This window comes from Sinocyclocheilus grahami, unplaced genomic scaffold (assembly GCF_001515645.1).
Source record: "Sinocyclocheilus grahami isolate Dianchi unplaced genomic scaffold, SAMN03320097.WGS_v1.1 scaffold33.1, whole genome shotgun sequence".
Taxonomy (NCBI): Eukaryota; Metazoa; Chordata; class Actinopteri; order Cypriniformes; family Cyprinidae; genus Sinocyclocheilus; species Sinocyclocheilus grahami.
Genome location: NW_015505212.1, coordinates 902,666 through 925,974, shown reverse-complemented (window position 1 = coordinate 925,974; position 23,309 = coordinate 902,666). Strand labels below are relative to the sequence as shown.

At 35.6% G+C, this 23,309-nt stretch overlaps 2 protein-coding genes across 2 annotated transcripts in view; both read right to left on the bottom strand.

Moving 5' to 3' along the window:
* The window catches only part of strip2 (striatin interacting protein 2), a 19,207-nt gene extending 4,188 nt beyond the window's left edge, over nt 1–15,019 (bottom strand). Inside the window, exons 1-13 of the mRNA XM_016265190.1 lie at nt 14,458–15,019; nt 13,625–13,745; nt 10,646–10,714; nt 10,404–10,510; nt 10,134–10,261; nt 8,811–8,999; nt 5,442–5,674; nt 4,309–4,374; nt 4,084–4,147; nt 3,348–3,419; nt 3,188–3,262; nt 1,884–1,981; nt 1,630–1,756 (exon numbers count right to left, since the gene is read on the bottom strand). Coding sequence (XP_016120676.1) covers nt 1,630–1,756; nt 1,884–1,981; nt 3,188–3,262; nt 3,348–3,419; nt 4,084–4,147; nt 4,309–4,374; nt 5,442–5,674; nt 8,811–8,999; nt 10,134–10,261; nt 10,404–10,510; nt 10,646–10,714; nt 13,625–13,745; nt 14,458–14,575 — 1,467 coding nt within the window. The 5' untranslated portion in view covers nt 14,576–15,019. The remainder of the gene's footprint in view (nt 1–1,629; nt 1,757–1,883; nt 1,982–3,187; nt 3,263–3,347; nt 3,420–4,083; nt 4,148–4,308; nt 4,375–5,441; nt 5,675–8,810; nt 9,000–10,133; nt 10,262–10,403; nt 10,511–10,645; nt 10,715–13,624; nt 13,746–14,457) is intronic.
* Nucleotides 15,020–20,671: 5,652 nt separating this feature from the next.
* The window catches only part of LOC107579442 (putative adenosylhomocysteinase 3), a 42,463-nt gene continuing 39,825 nt past the window's right edge, over nt 20,672–23,309 (bottom strand). Inside the window, exons 16-17 of the mRNA XM_016265279.1 lie at nt 22,008–22,128; nt 20,672–21,923 (exon numbers count right to left, since the gene is read on the bottom strand). Coding sequence (XP_016120765.1) covers nt 21,917–21,923; nt 22,008–22,128 — 128 coding nt within the window. The 3' untranslated portion in view covers nt 20,672–21,916. The remainder of the gene's footprint in view (nt 21,924–22,007; nt 22,129–23,309) is intronic.

Sequence of the window (23,309 nt, the reverse complement as noted above, 5' to 3'; positions counted from 1 at the left end):
TCTATAAAATGCATTGCTGTTCTGTTGTAAGTGATCTTAAAGATTCCTAAATGCATCTACTTTCGGTAGTGCTTTCACTTTCACCTAGAAACACACAGCGTCTCCCTGACATGCTGCTTCAACACTAACTGCGGTTACTGAAACCACGCCTTCTTTCTTTGCGTGCACATTTGGGCGGCATTATGCAAATATTTCCACATAGTGAGGTAGATATGTGGGGGCGTGTTAGAACGAGCCATTTTAGGGGGGCGTGGCAGAGTCTTAACTTTGATAAAGAATATCTCTTTGGTTTTGAGACTTTAGTCTTTGCAACTTCAGGGATCTTATCTATGCACAATCAGCTTGTAACACTCCAAAGAGAAAGGAAAACTTGAAATCGCATCATATGACCCCTTTAATGAGCAAACAAACGGTTCCCACTGCAGTGCTATTTTTTACAACTTCTATTCTCCACCAATAGAGGGCGCCACTTAAAACATAATTTGTCATGCTCATCATACAGGATTAGTCTAAACTGATGAATCACATCAGGCTTTAGAACATTTTGTTCTCGTCCTCTGCTAATATTTTAAAATAATTTGATGTATGAGGAGAGAAATTCTGAGATTTTTTAGCATATGAGACAAGTTTGCAAAGTTTAACAAACTTAAGTTTGCTAAAATGTTATGTTTGAATGCAAACAAGGTTTTATCTAATTAAATATGCATTACATTTCCAAAGCATAAATCTGAAAATTGGTTTTTAAAGAATGGATATCTCATTTTTATCACATTATTTTTATGTCAACAGCCAGAAAAAAGAAAAAAAATGTGTTATTAGGAATAAAATGTTATATAAAATCAGGCAAATATATATGAAAAAACAGCTTTTATATAAAAATTAAACAACATATTTATTCTGACCCGTACGCATTACAATAAATAAAAGATAATGTCATCATACTGAATTGTATTAGCTGACAAATAGGAAAATCCTAGTGCTTTGAAGGATAGTGGAAAAGATTAGTAAAGATTTAAAATTATAATTAAATAGTAACTTCAGTGTGATCCTGATTTAATGTCATGTAATGATTCTTGTTCTAAAATATGCCTGACAAGATTTTTTGGTATATAAACTATTGTTACACTTAATGAAAGTTTACTGGGTGTCGTCTGTAAATCATGGTAAACATGTATGATAGTCATTTTATTTTTTTGCTTAGAAAAAAGTAACATTAAACAGGAAACATTCTAACACATGGAAAAAAATGTAAGCTGTATTAAACTATTATTTTGATACTTGAACCCCTTTAAAGTTGACCCATAAATCTTCAGAATATAAATAAGAAATAAAATTGTAAAGTTTGGTGAATGTAAGCACTACTGAAGTGGAGATGGCTCAGTACATGAGTCCAGCTGTAGAAGATCAGATTTACTTTTAAATATGGCAGATTTGTCTTTCTTTTTTATGCATTTAGAGTATCCTTTTTTAGTTTAAGTGCTTGTCTCATTGTTGTCTCTCTCTCTTTCGTTGTCTTGTGATGAATGGTGCTTTGGCAGCGAGCCTATCAGCAGAGCGCAGGGTCAGTTCAGCCAAAGACATCACAGAGACACAAGCAGAGAGAGGAATGGCAAATAAAGAGAGTCTGACCTGGTATATGTGGTTGAGTTTGAAGTGTTTGAGCAGCAGTAGCAGGAGAGCTGCAATCGCTTTGACGATAATCTCCTTGTGTCTGTTCACATCAATGCCCAGCTTCATGCTCTGGAGGACGGTGATTCTGTTCCAAATACAAACACGGGAAATTGTTGCTGTGCATCTAAAACAAAGCGCACTGCTCTTTTCATGCGACATGCACACATCAAACGCAGTGTCTCTGCTGTATGTGCATTTGTGCGTAGACTTACGGCATCTCCTCCGGCAGAACGTCAGCTAGGATGTTGATAGAGTCTGTCTTTGCTTTGGAGGTTGGAGCTGCAGCCAGAAGCAGCTTCAGTAGAGCAATCTACAAAGAGACTAACATTAGTGCAACATTCCTACCAGGTTTGTCTGGAGAGTTGCATGCATTAACCACTACACCATTACCAGATGTAATGCATAATCCAATATTGGGAAGCATATAATTTTTTCAGAGCAGTTTCACGATTATGTCTTGCATAGAACCTTCTGATACCTCCATCACAAGTATTAAATGCATGTTTTTGGCCAAAAATATAATTTTATGCCAGCATGAATTTGCAATGTTTTAAAATTATTAATGTTAGCATTTAGAATTAAGGCAGGACACCCCAGGTTAATACGGCAAGTAAAAAAACCTACGAGATACATTTCCCAAGTTGATTGATTACATATATGCAAATGAGAGACTGTCTAAGTAAATATATGCACTCATTTGCATAGATTTCCAGAACAGAAACCTGAATATTGCATAAAGCCAGGTTCAAAATTCTTGTTTCATTTTGTTGACACATTAAAGTCAGATATTTACAGAGGGGAGTTCTCTTTTTGTCATTACTCACTACATAAAGCAGAACATATTAGTTACTTTAGTATCTTTGTGATACTATTTTTGTACTAGTTTTTATTAATATTTTGAAATTTTTATACTTTACATTTTAATTTTCAATTTAGTTAACATTTTAGTAATCTTGTTGTGTTTTGTCATTTTTAGTATTTTTTTTAAAAATATGTCTATATAGTCTTTATTTTAGTACAACAAGTTTAACTAAATTAAAATGAGAAATGTTACTTTGGCAACTAACTGAAATATTTTTTTACATTTTAGCTAACACTTATTTTATTCAAGTAATTAACTTTTTTATCGTAGTTTCAGTTTTAGTTAATTATAATAACCCTGGTTAATAGTCCGAAAAAATGTTTATTGGGAATAAAATATTTTTGGAGAAAACGGCCTTTAGTTTAATTTAGTACTGTAACTGAAATCTACAGATGCAAACAGATACATTTCAATAAATTAAACACTTAAAATTGTATTTTGGAGGTTTTCTTTCCACTCGTCTGAAACAACATGTTTTGAAAAGCCAAACGGTCCAAAATTGGCCAGTGCATCAAAAAAAACAAAAAAAAACAGTTTTTGCCTATAGTGTTTTGCTGCGAAATATTTTCAGAAAGAAATAATACAACTATTCTTCTGGAAAGCTTGAGCTATATTCACAAGTATCTGAGTGTGTAAAAAGATGAAGACACTTACTACATACTGAGAGAGACTAGGCAACATTCCCAAATATAGAATCTCTGCAGGTGTTTCCTCCACCTCCTCCTCCCCCTGGCCAATCAAAAGAGGCGATTCTGACTGACAGCTTAATGAACCAGTAATACACGCAGAAGAACAGCAAAACTGAGTCACTTACCATAGTCATGGGACACTGCTGCAGCTCCTCCTCTCTCTTGATCTGGACCTCCGCTATGGAGACATACTTGTGCTTGAGAGAGAAGGGGTGAGAGAGAGAGAATTGCCATGGTGAACGAGGACGGATATCTAAACTGTGATTGGCTGAAAGAGCCCCAATAGAGCATGCATTAGACCACAGGATTCACGTCAATGCATATCTGTGGCTCAACAGCAGGTGAATCTGACAGATATACAGTATTATCCACTTATTGAGTATCAATAAAAGGGGGGACTAATGGTTAGAGAGTCGGACTCATAACCCAAAGGCTGTGGGTTCGAGTCTCGTACCGGCAGGGATTGTCGGTGGGGGGAGTGAATGTACAGCGCTCTCTTCCACCTTCAATACCACGACTGAGGTGCCCTTGAGCAAGGCACCGAACCCCCAACTGCTCCCCGGGCGCCGCAGCATAAATGGCTGCCCACTGCTCCGGGTGTGTGTTCACGGTTTGTGTGTGTTCACTGCTGTGTGTGTGCACTTTGGATGGGTAAATGCAGAGCACTAATTCCAAGTATGGGTCACCATACTTGGCCACATGTCACTTCACTTTCACTTAAAAGGGAAAAACATTTAAAGCATGAGAGAATGCTTTAGCATTTAGTATTCATGCATATGATGTTTGAATATGTTTTGTTACTCATCCAGCTGTCTAGAAGAAAACTAGAATATTAGAAAACAAAAATGTTTCCATGCTTACCTGTTTCAAAGTCTTTACACTCTCATGTATGGGCCTGGGTAGCCCAACCAAAGTGTCAGTGTCACTGTAAAGCAGCATTAGAATGAAAGAATATACAGTGTGAACCAGAGACAGCAGTGCGTTTATTGATTTAATGATAATGAAGGTGACCTGTATTATCATTTATCATAGATTCAGAACATCAGTAGCTGAGTTTTAGCCCGGGAGAATTGATCAGAGACTCACTTTCCCAAGGTAAAGCCGATAAATTTATTTCTGCTGGTCTCCAGAAAGTGCTCGATGTCTTTCTCTCTGTGGGAGGAAAAGGGGAATTACTTTTTTAACAACATGATAAGTTGGCTCGGACATAAACAGACTTATTTTAGCCTTTTCTCAGTTTAGGACAGGACTGCTACCAACATACAGCTGCTTAAACTTATCAAAAACAGCAGCATAAATGTGTCCCTTCATCGTTTTTGGACTAACCTCTTTAAACTGCTGCAACACCCCCTCCCTCACCTGCATGCAGCAGTGGAGCTCAGCACAGTGTTACAATTCACAGGTAAAGAAGCCACAGAGGTAAATACTGTACTGCGTGGCTCTTTGAATTATCAAGAGGATTTGATCAAATGTGAATGTCACAGCTTTCGCTGTTGCAAATTCATCTCTTTTTCTTCCTCTGTGTTTCTCCCTGTTCATTTGTCTCTGCCTATAAATATGCATTATTTATGTCGGAGGTTCTGCAGTCCTAAAATCAGCCTGTTTCCAGCACAGGAGCTGTAGAAGATTTTTGTAGGCAGTTAGACAGGTCACTACAAGTTTGGGGTCAGCATGATTTTTTTTTTTTTTAAGAAATTAATATTCAGCAAGGATGCATTAAGTGGACAAAAAAGACATTTGGAATGTTTAAAAAAAAATTAACTTTCTATTTATCAAAGAATCCTGAAAAAAGATTAATCGTGGTTTTCACAAAAACATTAAGCAGAACAACTGTTTGCAACGTTGTTAGTACCACCAAATCAGCATATTAGAATGATTTCTGAAGGATCATGTGACACTGAAGACTGGAGTAATGATGCTGAAAATTCAGCTTTGCATCACAGAAATGAATTACATTTTCAAATATATTAAAATCGAAAACAGCTATTTTAAGTTGGAATAATGTCACAATATTCCTGTATTTACTGTATTTTTAATTACATAAATGCAGCCTTGATGAGCATATGAGACTTACCGACTCCAAACGTTATTGCCTCCCTGAGCTTTATTTACAAAAAATTGCTTGTACTGATTGCAAAACAACAAATCTCTGAAAACAAGTCAGAGTCAAATTAGTACAGTTTATGGGCATCACATTTGATGAAGACCTTGTTCGCTACCTGACTTTGGGAGCCCATGGCAGTCCCTTGGGGAAGGACACTCTCTCCGTTGGCGGCCGCAGTGGTGGTGGTGGTGGTGGCGGTTGGATAATAACATCTCTGTCGAGAGGGTCGACCTCTCCCTCGATGCCACTGTCCACATCCTCTGGGTCATCTTCCTCATCCCGTGCATCATCGTTTTTGAAAGGGTCCCGTTCGTTGTAAGTGTCTAGGCTGTCCTGCTTGACCAGGGGCTGCAAGAGAGGGAGAAAGAGTTTAAGATCAAGTTGCAAATGTATATATTACTCTGGACCCTGATACGGAGTCTCATTAAGAAAGACCAAATTCATAATTAAAGTGATAGTTCACCCAAAAACGAACATTCTGTCATCATTTACTCATCCTCATGCTGTTCCAAACCTATATGTTGGTAACCAAACAGCTGCTGGTAGCCATTGACTTACATAGTATAGAAAACAAATATTATGGAAGTCAATGGATACCAACTGTTTGGTTACCAACATTCTTCAAAATATCTTTTTGCATTCAACAGCAGAAAGAAATTCATGGAGGTTCGGAACAACTTGAGGATGAGTAAATGATGATTTATTTTTGTGTGGACTATCCCTTTAAGATTTTAAAATATCATTTATATGGTGTGAATGAGATTTGGTTTTATTCTTTCATTTTTTCTGAACAGACCAAATTGAAACTTTTTTGAATGAACAAGACTCATATCAGGGTTTAGTTTTTTTCCCCCCACACATTCTTCTGGTATTTTAGCCTTCAGATTATTTTCCCCATCCAATGCTTAAGAGCTTATCGCTGAAACTTACCGTTCTATAAACCTGCAAATGATAAGCATCACAAAAACTTTCAATCCAATTTTGGGGACTCACACATTCCAGATACAACACCGCAGCTCCTTTTTTAACATTCCTATGCAGATTCAGTTCAACAAAAGGCACAAAAAAAACAAGTTCTTCACATCCCTAGTGTTGTGCAAACACATGAATGGCAAGATTCAGAGCAAGCATCAGGCATGAGGTGCATTAGTGGAGCGTCATCGTTTGTTCCAGTGCAGTCAATGTATGAGTGTGTCTGTGGACAGTACCATGAGCAGAGGTGACTCAGCTGTGATTGGTTGCCTATGAGAAGAAGCCATTCTGCTAGCTAGTTGGAGCCAGAGTGTGTCTATGTGGGTCTCGTTGACTGAGAATATGTGGAAAGATGTGCAAATGGAAAGATAAGAGGAGATAGAGAGTCTTGCTAATGTCCATGGTCAGCTGTATCTCTCAGAACCCTTCCCCAAATCAAGTTTCAAAGGAAAAACAAATTGCTGTGAAGGAAAAGAGAGTGGAGGAGTGCAAGGCCAGCCCACAACAAAGATAATGCATAAAAGGGGTTTGGGGTAAAGACCTGTTTCTTGGCATATGGACTGTCTCCTTCCAAGCTATCAACAAAGGCACTCTGTAGGGACACAAGGAAGAGACGGGGATGAGCCAACAGGAAAACCAAAACCCAGAGAAAAAAGGGCAGAGAAGAGGGAGAGTTGAGGAGAAAGTGTTACAGAAAACTTATAGAGACAGAGTGAGACAGGAAGGAGAAAGGTCAAAAACCTGCTGTGATTGGTCCACAATGTTGACTGGCCAATCGGTGCTCTGCTGCATTTCACTCTCATTGTGACATCACCGTTGCAATGTTCGGTTGTCTTTAAGGACAAAAGTGTGTCATATAGTCCCTTTTGTGTGTTTATTTTAAAGCTTGTGCAAGTTTTGCAGGCTGGGTGGGCTGTCATATTCATATAACACCGCCCTGCATCATATTCACTGAATGAAATCCAACACTGTTGCATACTAATTTTGGGCTGTTGATTTCAAAAATAGTGGCGGTTTCGCTACAAAACTACAAAATCTGATGCATTTCGTAGCATCTTTCAACAACCATTTATAAGGTGTAGAAGTCTTGTATTATCCCTTAATAACCAGAAAAACTGCCACAAAAACATGATTCCTCTCGTCCTCTGAGCCAGGTTACAACTATTTTTCGATTTTCACATGTTTGAATGATTCTGAAGATATTACTACCACTTATCCTGTAGCAGATTGTAAATTAAATAACACATTTTGAATACTACTTTTTATCATTAAAACTTTTGAATGTTTTTTATTTTATTTTGAGAAGTGCATTAAAGCTGATACATATACACTGCCATTCAAAGTTTGGGAACAGTAAGATTTTTAATGTTTTTTTTAAAATAAGTTTCTTATGCTCATCAAGACTACATTTATTTGATCAAGAATACAGAAAAAAAAACAGCAAATATGTAAAATATTACTGCAATTTAAAATAACGTTTTTCTATTTTAATATACTTGCACATTTATTCCTTATATTATTATATTCCTGTGATGCGATTACTCCAGTCATCAGTGTCACATGACCCTTCAGAAATCATTCTAATATGCTGATATTTTTTGGAACCTGTGAGTTTTTCAGGATTCTTTGATGAATAAAAAGTTTAAAAAAGCAGCATTTATTTACAACAGAAATATTTTGTAGCAATATACACTACAGTTCAAAAGTCTGGGGTTAGTACATTTTTTTCTTTCTTTTTTTGAAAGAAATTAATACTTTTATTCAACAAGAATGTGTTAAATTGATAAAAGGTGACAGTAAAGACTTAAATAGAAAATATTTCTATTTTGAATAAATGTTGTTCTTTTTAACTTTTTATACATCAAAGAATCCTGAAAAAAAGTATCACAAGCTCCAAAAAATCTTAAGCAGCAAATATTAAGCAGCGATAATAAATCAGCATATTGGATGATTTCTGAAGGATCATGTGACGCTGTATACTGGAGTAATGATACTGAAAATTCAGCTTTGCATCACAGATTTTTGCATATTTCAAAGTATGTTAAAATAGAAAAACATTATTTTAAATTGTAATAACATTTGGCAATATTACTGTTTTTTCAGTATTTTTGATCAAATAAATGTAGCTTTGATGAGCATAAGAGACTTTTTTAAAAAAAACATTAAAAATCTTACTGAATGGCAGTGATTATATAAAAATAGCCTATAATCTGAAAAATCTTTATTCTTATTTTGTGGGGAAAAAAACTGTACATTGAAAGTTTTGTTGATATTTTTTAACTCAGCATCAAATTGAATTAATTTTTCAAGATGCAGGGCTGTGTAATAGGTAGCACAGATCAGATTTTTTTGTGTGCATGCTTTGTATTTCATACACTGAGTGTATAGGTTTATACGCATGAGAGGTTGTGTGTTCTCATACTGGCACAGTTCATGTATTTCTTCTACACGTGGTTTCTGCTAGTGCAACTGCAACTGCTTTGAAAGTCATTTGCATGAGTGTTTCTCATACCCGACGACTCCTGCGTCCTCTCTTCTGCTGCTGCTGTTGCTCGATGAGCTCCATGGCCGAGGCAGGAGGAGATGCGGCCCGCATGTTTCGCACCACCTTAATGCTGTCCTCAGGGAGCGGTGGCAGGCTCAAAAGTTCTCTCATTCTCACCTTCATCTCCTGCAGCTCCTCGAAACCTCCCAGAGTGAACTGAGGTGCACAAACATGCAGAAATCAATGGACAGAGTACTATAGGCACATAAATAGCTGCCTGATTTACAGTTGAAAGAGCCCATGATAAACACAGTGTTTAAATTCTGAAATATCCAAAAAGGCCTCTCTTTATCTGGTAGAATACAATCAGCAGCAATTATTCTATGGAATGAAATGTAGCATAATGAAAGAAAATAGAATATAATTAAATCTTCAATCAATCCTGAATAAAACTTTGGGGTTGGCAAGATTTAAAAAAAAATGTTTTAATGTCTTATGCATTTATTTGATTAAAAATACATTAAAAACTGCAATATTGTGAAATATTATTAGAATTTAAAATAACTGTTTGTATTTCAATATATTAAAAAAATAAAATTTTTGTAAAATGTAATACATCTTACTGAACCCACGCTTTTTAACAGTAGTGTAGAATAGAATAGAAGTGATTGTATTGTATGGAATGAAAGAGAAAAGAATGACAGTACAGAAGTTTAATTCAAGGAATACATTTCCATACATTGATTTATTTGTGGTGGCCCGCCACAATATCAACACTGACCGCCACAAATAGATTTTCCAAAAGGCTTTGACTTCGTTGAATAAACATGAGCACTGTACATTTCAAAATCACAACGCGGCACGGACGTTTTTATATAAATGTATCTTTTTTTGAAGGGAACCGATTGTCTTCAGAAAACTTTTGTCATCATTTAATGTTTCCTTTAATGCCTGATAAAGTAGAGTTTGTGAGCGCAGCACTGTTTTGATTACAGCAGTTACCGGGGGAAACCGCTGTTTCTGCCGCTCTTAAAGCGCCTCCTGCTGGCAGAGAATGAATTTGCACTTTCAATAAGCCCGTCTGCTATTTAATATTTACATTATATACATATATATTTCTCCCAGGGGGAAGTGCCGCCACACATAGAGTGTAGTAACACTGAAATCTGTATATGAAATTGAATGGATTAAAATATAATATTATGTAGTATAACAGAATAGCATAGAATAAGCTGTCAATTATCTGTGGAATAGAATAGAATAGAATACAAATATGGAACAGGCTAGAATCAAAATTACTTATCTAAAATGAAGCATATGTGATTCTGATGATTGTATATTGAGACTGACCAGTATGGTCTTCCACAGTAAGAGCAGCACTTTCTTCATTGGGAAATGGGGCGCATTCATGCTGCAGAACTTGGTTACCATGGTGAAGAGGAGGAGGGCAAAGGGCTCTCCGTTATAAAGGGGTGAACCTGAGAGGAGGAGGGAGGTTAATCACTGTGCCATAGAGAAGGTCAACAGCCAACCACTGCAAATACACACACACACACACACACTATACTCTGTATCTGTAAAGACTAAAGGACACACAGCAGCTCTCTCACAGTCTCTCACCCAACTCTGTTTTGAAGGCCTCTCTGGCTGCCTTCCTCTCAGGACTGTCACCCTCCATTTCCACACGAATGGTCTCAACCATCAGATACATGATGCTCAGAAGAACCCTTCAGGACATAATGCAAACGCCTTTACTTCCAATCTGACTGATTGTGTGTGTGTGTGTGTGTGTGTTATATACAGTATATAGAATTTTCTATCAGAGAAAAAAAAAACTAAATTAGTCCCAGTGGGCATCTTACCTGAGTTCAGTGCTGTCTGCCAGAGAAATGGCTGGTTTTCTCACCGCACTGCTGCATGCCTGGTTATTACTGGAGAAAAAAGGAAAAATACTAACTCAAAATATAAATACATCTGTGTCAAAGGACCAGGGGTATCACAGTTAACCAAAACTAAAACCATAAAAAAAAAACTTAATGTTATCTGAAATTAAATAAAATATTTAAACCAAATTTTATTTCAGGTAGTTGGTAAGGCAAAATTTGTCATTTTAATTTAGTTTAACTTGATGTACTAAAATAATGGAAACACTTTACAATAAGGTCCCATTAGTTAATGCATTAACTAACAGTTTTTATTCATCTTTGTTAATGTTAGTTAATAAAAATACAGCTGTTCATTGGTATTTCACATTAGCTCAGATCCATTAAATAATATGAACATACAACTTTTGATTGAATAATGTATTAATAAATTAATTAATATAATTATTAATATAAACTAAGATTTATTTTAAAGTATTTTCTATTCTTAGTTTAAGCAATGAAGTTACCTAATGTTAACAAAAAGAAACTAATTGTAAAAAATAACTACAACTAAAACTTAAATAAAAATTAATAAAAACTGCACAGACCTATTTATTTAAAAATCCCAAAACTAATTAAAATGACAAAAACAAGATTACTAAAACTTTAACTAAAATTAAAATGAAAACAGAAAAATAAATAATTCTAGAATAAATCTAATTCAAAATACTGATAAAAAAATAATAATAATAATATGGTAATGATACTAAAATAACACTGTAAAAGACTCATTGCAACCAGCCAACTTTTATCATTCCACAAAATACAATACAAATTAGTTTTTGAGGGGGAAACAAGCCATGCAGTCCAATCCCTTGTATTCAGTACAAATACTAGCGTGTAAACCAAAACCCTGATCATTTGAATCAGATGTGCTCAGCTGAATATGAATCAATACTCAGAGAAGCTGGAGGGCTAATTGTGCAAATTACGCCACAGTAAACCACAGAAGAGGCAGAGAGGCAGCAGTACGGTCTCCCTGAGAGCAGTTCTGTTGTGTGAGTGGATGAGACCATGTACAAAGACATTAAATCCCCCAGGCAGGGGCTTGAAAGAGGAGAGGCATGGTGGCCAGGCAGATCACAGACAGACCACTCTGTGGCTCTTTTTAACACAAGAGTGTGGGAGCAAATGGAGAGAGAGAGAGGGTGCTGATGCAGGAAATAAAGAATGGCCTAATTATGGAGAGATGACAGCAGGTACGAGATGGATACACAAAAGAACTGGGCCTTTTTGATCTTGCTTTTAAAGTATGGTGCTTATATTACCTTCATAAGAATATGATGAAGTAAAATACAATGTTTCATTTATTAAATGTTAACTGTATTTTCTGGAATATATGTCACTTTTTTTTAATGTGCTGTGATTTCTATTCCACAGTGACATATAATCCTGAGTCCAAAGTCCAAAGAGATTATATAATGCAATTAATGTCAAGCACACAAAATAATAATACGATGAACCGAAATATAATGTTTCATATATTAAATGCAAACTATTATATTTTCTGGAATAAATGTCATGTTTTTTTAATCATCTACAACTGCAACTAATATTCCAAAGTGACTTATATAATGTTGACTAATATCATGTTTTGCATGCTTCACATTAATATAATTAACGTGAAGCATGCAAAACGTGCAGCATTTATTTTAATAACGCATTTCCCACACACCAGTAGTTTCAGTTTGGCTTTTCAGTTTTGTTGTTTGTAATAAATGTTGTTTATAATGAATACTATATTCATTATTATAGTTAAATAAATCTAAAACCATAAAAAAATCTGTTACTTTAAATAAAATAAATGTTAACCGAAGTAAAATAAAATATTTTTAAAAATACTTTTTTTATTTCAGCTAGTTGTCAAGGAAACATTTCTCATTTTCATTTTATTTTAAAATTTAACTTGATGTACAAAAAAGTTAAACTTAAATAAAAATGAATACCAAAAAAATATATATACAAAAATGAAAAAAAAAAAAATAGAATTAAAATAATAGCAAAAATATTAAAATCTATAACAGCATATACTGAATACTGAATGCCACAATAATTTATGTTTGTTTTATACTTTGTTTGTCATTCCTGTTCTGCTCTATATACAGTTACATTGAAAGGATTTGTTGTGTAGTGAGGAGAACTAAAATACATGTTTATAGAACATTTTGATAATTTTAAATTTTTTTCTGAATGTAATAATAAAATGTGACTTACGCCAATGCAATGTTTTTTCTCTTAACAACACAATTTTGACCTGGTGTGACTTATAGTCAGGTACGACTAATTTTCTGGAAAATACGCCAGGCTTTCACATTTTCTTAATTGCACTTACCCATGCAGAAGTTGCTACCACAATCCTAGGGTATAATGAATGATTGCCAGGCCATTGCTACGTGGTTGCTAATGTGTTCGGAGTAGTTTTTGCACATTAATTTTTATGTTGGTACAGTATGTGCAATAATAAGAGTGATATCTGATTTCACTGATATCACTCCCTGAATAGAATAAAAATACCTCTTAACATGAAAGTGTACTTAATGAGGGTAATTAAAGAAATGGAGAAGTGGCTCGCTGTGCCGCCTAGGCAGCTGCTACCGTACACACCGGGCATTAAGAAACAGAAAAGAGAAAGCCGTTTGTCTCATTAGTACAGCACCCAGGAGATCCACAGAAATACACAACTGTTTCACACACACACACACACACACAGCCATGACTGAGCCGTTTCTAACCTGCTCCCTCAGGAGAAGGAGAATAAAAATAGCAGCACTGTTAAACAGTAGAGATTCAGTCTCTGCCCGTCTTTTCAGTATCTCACCCTTCGCCTGTCTGTCCTCGCCCTGCAGCAGATGGTCTGCCCTCAGTCAAAGATCTCCACACAGAGACTGAGGCATTTTGGGAAATGAAAACACTCACTCTATTTCCATGCTGAGGAGCTCCAGCAGAGCCGTGAAGATACCCATGTCGTAGAGGAGGAAGACGTTGTGTCGGGACCAGTAGAGGACATCAGTTTCTGTGTCGCACTCATCAAACACACCTGAACACACATACGTAAGAAAAAAGAAGAAATTATATTTTGCTTAAGAAAACACTATTTTAAGGATTTTTTACAATTATTTTCATGTCAATTCAGCATGTTTATGTCCAAATTCTCATGACCATAATGCTCAATGATTCATATTTTATTTTTATTAAATATATAATTTTTTTTTTTTTTTACTAAAAACAAATATTGCCATACATTGTTTTTAATAAAATTTAAATATGCATAAAAGCAGTACTACAAATTAATTAAATTAAAAAAATGACAAAATTCAGACATTTTCATGCCAATTATTAAAGTCCAAAAGTACATTTAAAAACACTCAATAATGATTCTCATTTTTGCAATAGTCATACTTTATTGTTTTATATATTTCTATCTTTTTAAAATATTTTAAAATGCATACATTTGCATAAATTATGGGCAGTTCTAAAAATGTAATCACAAATTAAATAATACATCATTATTAAAGTAGTGAGAACTAGGAGAAATGCGTTTAATAATTATCAAAATATAATAAATTATAGATATGTACTCAAAAAATAAATACATTGAAATTGCAAAATAATGATCCTAAAACAGATTTAATTTCACAATATATTTGGTTACTTTTTTATTTCTTGATTTGGGGTGAAATATGACATGCTGTCGACTGGTTTCATGAGTTTCACCCATTGCATTTTGGTTGTATGTATTATATTCATACCTTGTGCCAAATAGAGGATGGCTCGGGCTACTTTGAGTCTCTTGTCTCGATCGGTGACCTCCAGAGCATCCAGCAGTCTCATGACATATGCCCTCTGTTCCTCCATACTCAACTCCATCCACCTCCGGCCCTTCACTGAGAGCAGAGCACAGAAGAATTATATCTCTTAATCATTCCTGCCATTCTTCTACCACCTCCCATTCTGACATGTGAGAAAGATTAGTCCGGATTTGTGTTGCTCAAATACCCATGAGAGGGGTGGCACACATCAAAACACTCGTTCACTTCAGTGACCTCTCTTCTCTTTCAGTCAAAAATGTTATTCAACCACATATACAAGTGGGGGACTGAATGCAAATTACTGTACAAACCTCCCTCTGAAAATTGGTAAAACATTTGCCTCAAGTCTTTTCAGTGGAAGGCTTGTGTAAAATTAAAGCACTGAGGTCGTTCATCTGACACTGAAGGCTTCACAGTGGAATTCTGATGGGACTGATGCGTTTTATTAAAGTCACATCAGGAGGAATCAAAATTTCCTTGATTTTATGAGATCTAAGATTCTGAAACATTTGCTTGCATACATTTCTCATCTCAGATGTGAAGAGGTTACATATTCGTCTTTAAAGGAATCGTTCATCCTAAAATGAAAATTTGCTCACTCTCAGGCCATCAAATATGTAAATGAGTCCGTTTCTTCATCGGAACAGATTTGGAGAAATTTAGCATTTCATCACTTGCTCACCAATGGATCCTCTGCAGTGAATGGGTGCCGTCAGAATGAGAGTCTAAACAGCTGATAAAAACATCACAATAATCCACAAGTAATCCACACCACTCCAGTCCATCACTTAACATCTTGTGAAACGAAAAGCTGTGTGCTTGTAAGAAACAAATCCATCATTAAGGAGTTTTAACTTTAAACCGTTGCTTCTGTCCAAAATGGCCAAAGTCCAGAAATCATTATAATGCTTCTTAAAGTGAAAAAGTCCACCCTCTGTTGTCCAAATCCACCCCCGTATTTGTTTAGAACTGTTTTTGCCTGTAAATGTTGCTTGATCTGTGAATATTTCTCTTCTGATTCACACAAGACAACTTTTTCACTGGAGACAGCAATATTATGGATAAATGACTCTTATTTATTGATTTGAAGTTAAAGATTCTTAATGATGAATTTATTACAAATATGCTGCTTTTCACACCACAAAATGCTAATTGATGGACTGGAGTGGTGTGGATTACTGTGATGTTTTTATCAGCTGTTTGGACTCTCATTCTGACGTCACCCATTCACTGCAGAGGATCCATTGGTGAGCAAGTGTTGTAATGCTACATTTCTCTAAATCTGTTCTGATGAAACAAATAAACTCATCTACATCTTGGATGGCCTGAGGGTGAGTACATTTTAAGCCAATTTTCCTTTTTGGGTGTATTATTCCTTTAAGGCGCGGCAGCATAAAATCTGAGTGTCTGAGAGAGAGTGGAAAATTGCAATGTTACATTATAAGTGGACACAAGGGGAAAATTATAAAAAAAATATGAGCCCTTTGGATGGCAGAAAACTTTTAAAAGTGTAAACGTGTCTGGTAAGAGACTCCTTCAACACATAATTTGCAGTTGCTTCACAATCAACACAGATGTACAGCACACATGAGCACGCTAAAGCTAACATGGTGATCCAGCCTCTTGGATTTCTTCCATTTTGTAGGGCTGCAGTGCCATGGCAGACACACAGAGAGAGATGGAGAGGGCTGGTGAGGTGAGACTGTGCACACAGCAGGCAGGGTAAAGCCTGAGGCTATACACACAAACACACACACACTGTAACTGCATAAACATTCATTAAAGTTCTCCTTTTCTCACGGAGAGAGAACAGTGCAACTTTGCTGATGGTTTATTTCTGTTCTCTCTCAGACACAGGTGGAAATGTTCAGTTAATCAGCCGTCTCTCTGTTTCAGCACGTCCATGCCACTAGGACTCCAAGCTATTCCTCACTTTTAAACAATGCAATTCTAGCACAAAACCCTCTGAGTAAGTGTGTTGTGTGAAGATGCACTGCAAATAAAGATATTTTGTCTTGTTTTCTAGTAATATATATATTACTAGAAAACAAGACAAAATATCTTTCATATCATATGATATATGATGGGCAGTTATATATAAACATGCTTAAAATTAATTTTGGAAGCAAAACTGTGTAGGATCACAACACTTGCTCTTAGAGTATATATCAAGTATTTTGCATTTTAGAATTTGTTTTTTCTTACTTTTTATTTTCTTTTTCAAATTTTCTCTCATTTTTAAATTTAATTTAGAATTGGTAATTTGTATACTATACATTATAAAATAGTATGTGACATTAGGATTAATGCATCTCCAATTATAGTACACACTAAATAGCATGTCTAGGGTGACTTGATGCTGTATTTTTTTGTGGATTTTGTAAGTTTGCACCTGTACATGCTTTTTGGGACAATGCTGCCTACAAACTTGGGAGATGAAGAGTTTGTAACTGTACTCTGCTCACATTTTCCATATATTAAAAAATATATTTTAACAATAAAATGTAAAAAGGTAATTATTTTAGAAAATGCAGTATGCATGGTCTGTAGTTCGCTCCACCGTAAATTTTACATTGTTAGTAATATTTCAAGATGAATATGAAGCAACTTGGGTTTACTTGATTATCCATACACCATTTTTTTTTAATCATGTTTAAATATGAACTGAACAAGAGTTGCATGCCTTTCTATCCTATGAAACAAACTGGACTAATCTGTAAATCTGTAAAGCTCAAAACCGCGCATGCACAATGTGCCCTGTGCCAGCACGGAGCTAATGGACCAAATGCCAAAAGATCCAGTCAATATTCACCATTTAATATTCATAACTCATTTAATGCAGCCAGATGCAATAATTCATCACCAATATTACCATGCTCATACCATAAGACCAAGCACAGAGCTTTAGATCCAGCATATTCTGGTTTAATGACAGATCACTCACATATATGACCTTTGAGTTTCACTCCTCGTAATAACTCCAGCCATGCACATCATTTTGAGGCATTTTGTGTACATTCAAACCACCTCCCCATCACCGTCAAAAAAAAATCTGCTGCAGGAGTAAAACACGCTCGAATTCCTCAAACAAACAAAAAAAACATTTAATATGCTTAACGATCATGGACAAGGAATTCATTACCATAACTTCACTAGGCTGGATGTATTCACAGCACAATATGTGTTACTGTCCTTGAACCTTGAAGATTGAATCTGGGCTGTGCTGTGCCAAGAAGAGAATCAAATATGCATTTGCTAGTTTTATTTTTAATGACTGAATAAATAATAAGTTCATATGGGAGAGAGCAATGATTGCATTATAGTGTGCACTGTGCAGTCTTTACCACTCCAATTCAGTTCATTCATAGATAGATAAATAGATACAGACAGATTTTCTTTTCAAAAATTCACCAACAGATTGTATATTACAAATAAATTCAACTCCAGGTGATAGATAGATAGATAGACAGACAGACAACTGCTTCTTTTAAATAAATGTATATGAAAATAAATAAATAAATCTGCAGCAGATTGTATATTATTGACCCCTTAACTCCCAATATAACAATATATATTCCATAACATCAGGCTAATATCAAGCTTATTAAATAACTGGTTTACATTACATATTATAATGCATAGGAATTTGTGCCCACTGACATTTGAGGGGTTAATGTGAGGAATACACATGTAGGCCTACTGTAAATGAAATGAGCCAAATGCATACATGCTCAGCATTTTATATGCGCATGTGCATATATCCATATACTGTGCAAGAAGTGGGAATTTAAGACAGAAACAAATGCATCCTTCATATTTACCCTTCAAATGCATGCACATGAAACGCATGTCTATATCCTCTATAACACCATCAGCCGGTCACACTGGATCAAATTCCTAAAGAGAAGGTATTTTTAGCGCCATGCATGTTTCTAAAATAACAACTCGAGGCATTTAAAGCCCCCAGCAACAAGCCACCTTACACACACACGCCCCTCTACCCCTGCAAACTGTCAGTGCGCTCGGATTACCTCCGAATCCTTCTGCGGATGGCTGAACCCATCCCTCTCTTGAGCCAGAGACTTCTGTCTGTTACTGTTAGAATCATTAAGTAAAGGTACCTCCATGTCGTCGGTCTGCTGCTGCATCTGTCAGGCTGAGGAGCTGCTCGCCGCACGGAAATACACTGTCACACTGGAACAGACGCTGCTGGATTCAGAACAAATTCAGAATAATATCCGTCCCCGCCACTCTGATTGGCTGCTGATCGTCGATGAGGGCGTGGTTTGACGTAACACTCGCGGCGAGCCACGCCCACACCGCACTTGACCACAAATATGCAGGTGCTACTACTTACAAATGATTTCACTCAGAATGTACTAATTTTAATAAATGTTCATTGTAATTGCTGTAAACAGCTTCCCAGGGGTTGTTTTTATAAAAATAAAATATTTTTTTTGTAGTTGATGTTCTATGAAAATCACTTAAATATATAGGCGACGTTTACCATTTATTTTGGAAAAGTCTTAATGCATATATTTATAAAAATTTACAACTTAAAAATTTAATTTTAAGTATATGCCTATGAAACTGTTTTAATAACATTACATACATTATATATATATATATAGGGGGGGGGGGGGGGGGGGGGCCTGAGAGACCTACAAAAGCTGCCCAGATCCGAGAGAGACCATCAGCATTGGCGCTCGCGGCTCCAGCCCGATGACGCCCCACGAAGTGGAACTCCTGGAGCTCGAGGAACCATCGAATCACCCTGGCATTGGTGTCCTTAGCACGGGCCATCCACTGAAGGGGTGCGTGGTCTGTAACCAGGGTGAACTTCCGGCCAAGGAGTAGTAGCGCATCATATTATTTTGCTTTATCTTGTTCAGACATTCACAGAACATCTGAGATAGAAATATGAAAAATATAGTCTTAACCACTGCAATGTTGATCATATTACACTTTTAGCAAATTATTAAACATGATTAGTATCCGTACTTAGCATCAGGGAAGGCTTGAACTTGAGGATAGTCATTCGTAACAGGTCAAAACAACAGACAGTGGCTCTCAGTATTTGTGTGTTTGTACAAGTAACCTGAAGGTGTGAGTGACAACAGCAGCTGTTCTTACATCTCAAACCATCATGTGTCCAGAATAAACACCCACTGTTTACACTGTCCAATTACATGACCTCAGTGTCCAGGAATATACAGAGACTAAGCACACCAAGAATAGCATTAAAATACCTTATATTCAGTTAAGATCAAATTTGAGATTTTTTTCCCTAAAGGCATCATAACAGTTTCATTTAACACATTTCACTTGGATGCCCATATTTAAAATCTCCTAAAGGATCCTGATTCTAAATTAAACTTGAAATGACAGGCCAGCAGAAGCGGAGCACCCAGTCTCCTCCTCAAACCTTCAAAAGGTTGGACATCATGAATATTCAAGCCAGGGTTATTACAGATCATTAAAAGCAAAAGCATAAAAACGTATAATAATAATAATAAAAAAATCATTAATTGGAATATAAAAAAAATTACATTAAAAATATATATTGTAAATATTTAAAAAGACATTTCTCATTTTTATTAACGTGATTACTTAACTAAAAACATTAATACAATATAAAATGTAATTAAAATATAACCCAATAACTAATAAAAATTACGAAAACAAAATGAAGAGAGAAAATATAAAAATAACTATTCAAACAGAAAAAAAAATTCTACTTTTTTAATTTTAATGTAAAATAGGGAATTATTTGTGCTCTTTATTTTAAATTTTTTTCTGGTAGGCTATTAAAAAACACACACATACACATCTACAAACAATCAAGTCAAACATGTATATGATAGCCTACTTAATTAAATAAAAATTCGAGTGCAGCCGGTAATACCAGCAAAAAATTTTTACATTTGTGATTTTTATTTTTCAAGATTACAGATTATTGCTCATCTACCATCACTTGCAATATTTAAACATTGTTGACAACTCATCATTAACAGACATCCATGTGAGACGGTCCTGAGCGAAGGAAAGTGATGCCACATTAAACAGGAAACGGACAAGGTCATTTTGATTCCCTTTATGACAAACACAGATGGCAAAGAGAAGATAAATATCTGCCATAAAGATTTTCAGAAGTGTAGTAAAATAAAGGTCCCAATTTTATTATATTTGAATATCCAAGTCACAAAGGCAGCTTTTGCTCTACAGGCCTGCAAACAGCAAAACTATCCTCTGTAATGAGTACACAGTTGGTCTTGGCTTCAGTTCACACACATTTCTCTCCCACTGTGTTCTAGACTAAATCTGGAGAGGACCTGGAAAGAAACTCGGTACCGGATTAACTGTACATTTGGTATCTCATTGATATAGACTCTACTTCACAGTATATAAAACAAGGGGTTCATTAAATTTCATAGTACATTAGAGTATCTTATAACATTTAATTGCTTATTTTTATAATGACAAGAGGATGAGATCATAGGAAAAAAAGATGATGGCAGAAGAAAAAGTAAAAAAATCATGTATTTTAATATACACCCCTGTGATTACGCAGCCTGACGAGTTTTAGCAATATCTTGGATAGATCACGCACAGTTTGAGCGTTTCAATCTCAAACATCAATACTGGTGTTCTTGGAAACAGTGTGGAAAGAGCGTGTTGCGTTTGAAAAGGAAATTTGAAATGCTAAATCCTCAGCCAATAAGATTCCAGTCTGAGTGAACAGAGAGGATAAGCCCTGCCCCCGAATAGTTCACAGTCCAGTAAAAGTTCAACAGTTTTTATTTAGAACCGAGAGCGCAAAAATGTTCAAATTTGCTGTAAAAATTAATACAAGTTTTAAAAAATAAACAACAAAATTTGAATCGTGTGATCAACTAAAAGAACGATTCGAACCCCTGCACCCGACCGTAATTCTGTCCCACCCCCATATTACATACAACAAAAAAAACACATTTAGAAACTTGAGAACAGGACAACGTGGCATGTCCATGACCAAATTATCAGGTATGATCGAACATTGTTTTTCTTGTCTTTACCGGAATTTAAAATTAAACAATAAAATATATCTAAATGGATTACATAGAACTAACACATGAAGCTAAGAAAATATGAAATGGTGAAATTTCCATGAAAACGTCGCTAGGTTGCACCACTGGCAGTAGCAGCTCATAAAAGGTTAGCTATGTTATTCTAGCGTAAAATAAATAAACACTGCCGTACCGATAATTAGCCATGCCCCTCACCCCCAACCAATCAGATCAGGGCTTCTCCCTCCCCTCCAAATGCAGGCTGACACACACAGCTCTGTCTCGCCTTAGTTTGTATGAATTATGGAGTCTTGGTAATTTCTTTAGTCTTCGTTTCCCATCTGTGAATGGGTCTAGTACCTAAAAATGAAACATTGCAAGCAATTGTTAAACATAATAAAAGACAGGAGTTTTTAATCAAAGACTTATCATGCGGCCGCTGACCTGTAGTAGTTTGGCTTAAAGGGTCCATTCTTGTTCAGGCCGAGGTATTTGGCCTGTTCATCAGATAGTTCAGTCAAATGTGCATCAAAAGTGGGGAGATGAAGGCTGGCCACGTACTCATCTGCAGAAAAAGCAGATTGGCATTTTTTAAAGCACATTTTAAACATCGTGCATCAAGAAAAGTCACATTTTGATTTAATATTTAGAATTTGGCACCATATTTCAGTGACAATTTTTAGCACCTACTGGAGTGTTGAACCACGGTGGTATATTCAAAAATAGAAAAAACGAAATAGCAAACTATATATATACAGTGGGGAAAAAAAGTATTTAGTCAGCCACCAATTGTGCAAGTTCTCCCACTTAAAAAGATGAGATGAAAATTACAGGCCTCTCTCATCTTTTTAAGTGGGAGAACTTGCACAATTGGTGGCTGACTAAATACTTTTTTGCCCCACTGTATGTATATAATAGTAATATTGTGGAATATTATTATAAATTGAAATAACTATTTATATTTGAATATATTTTAAAACATTATTTATTCCTGAGATCAAAGCTGAATCTTTAAGTATATATATATATATATATATATATATATATATATATATATATATATCTGATTTCATTTTCCCGCAGGATTTGGCACCTGCCCACACTGCCGAAAGCACCAAAAGTTGGTTAAATGACCCTGGTGTTGGTGTGCTTGACTGGCCAGCAAACTCACCAGACCTGAACCCCATAGAGAATCTTGGTATTGTCAAGAGGAAAATGAGAAACAAGAGACCAAAAAATTCAGATGAGCTGAAGGCCACTGTCAAAGAAACCTGGGCTTCCATACCACCTCAGCAGTGCCACAAACTGATCACCTCCATGCCACGCCGAATTGAGGCAGTAATTAAAGCAAAAGGAGCCCCTACCAAGCATTGAGTACATGTACAGTAAACTAACATACTTTCCAGAAGGCCAACAATTCACTAAAAATGTTTTTTTTTATTGGTCTTATGAAGTATTCTAATTTGTTGAGATAGTGAATTGGTGGGTTTTTGTTAAATGTGAGCCAAAATCATCACAATTAAAAGAACCAAAGACTTAAACTACTTCAGTCTGTGTGCATTGAATTTATTTAATACACAAGTTTCACAATTTGAGTTGAATTACTGAAATAAATGAACTTTTCCACAACATTCTAATTTATTGAGATGCACCTGTATACATATTTATATTATATAATCTAGTTAAATCTGCTGCAGAACTTTTTCACTCTCACACAACATTTCCAATTGTATGGAGTCCTGTAGT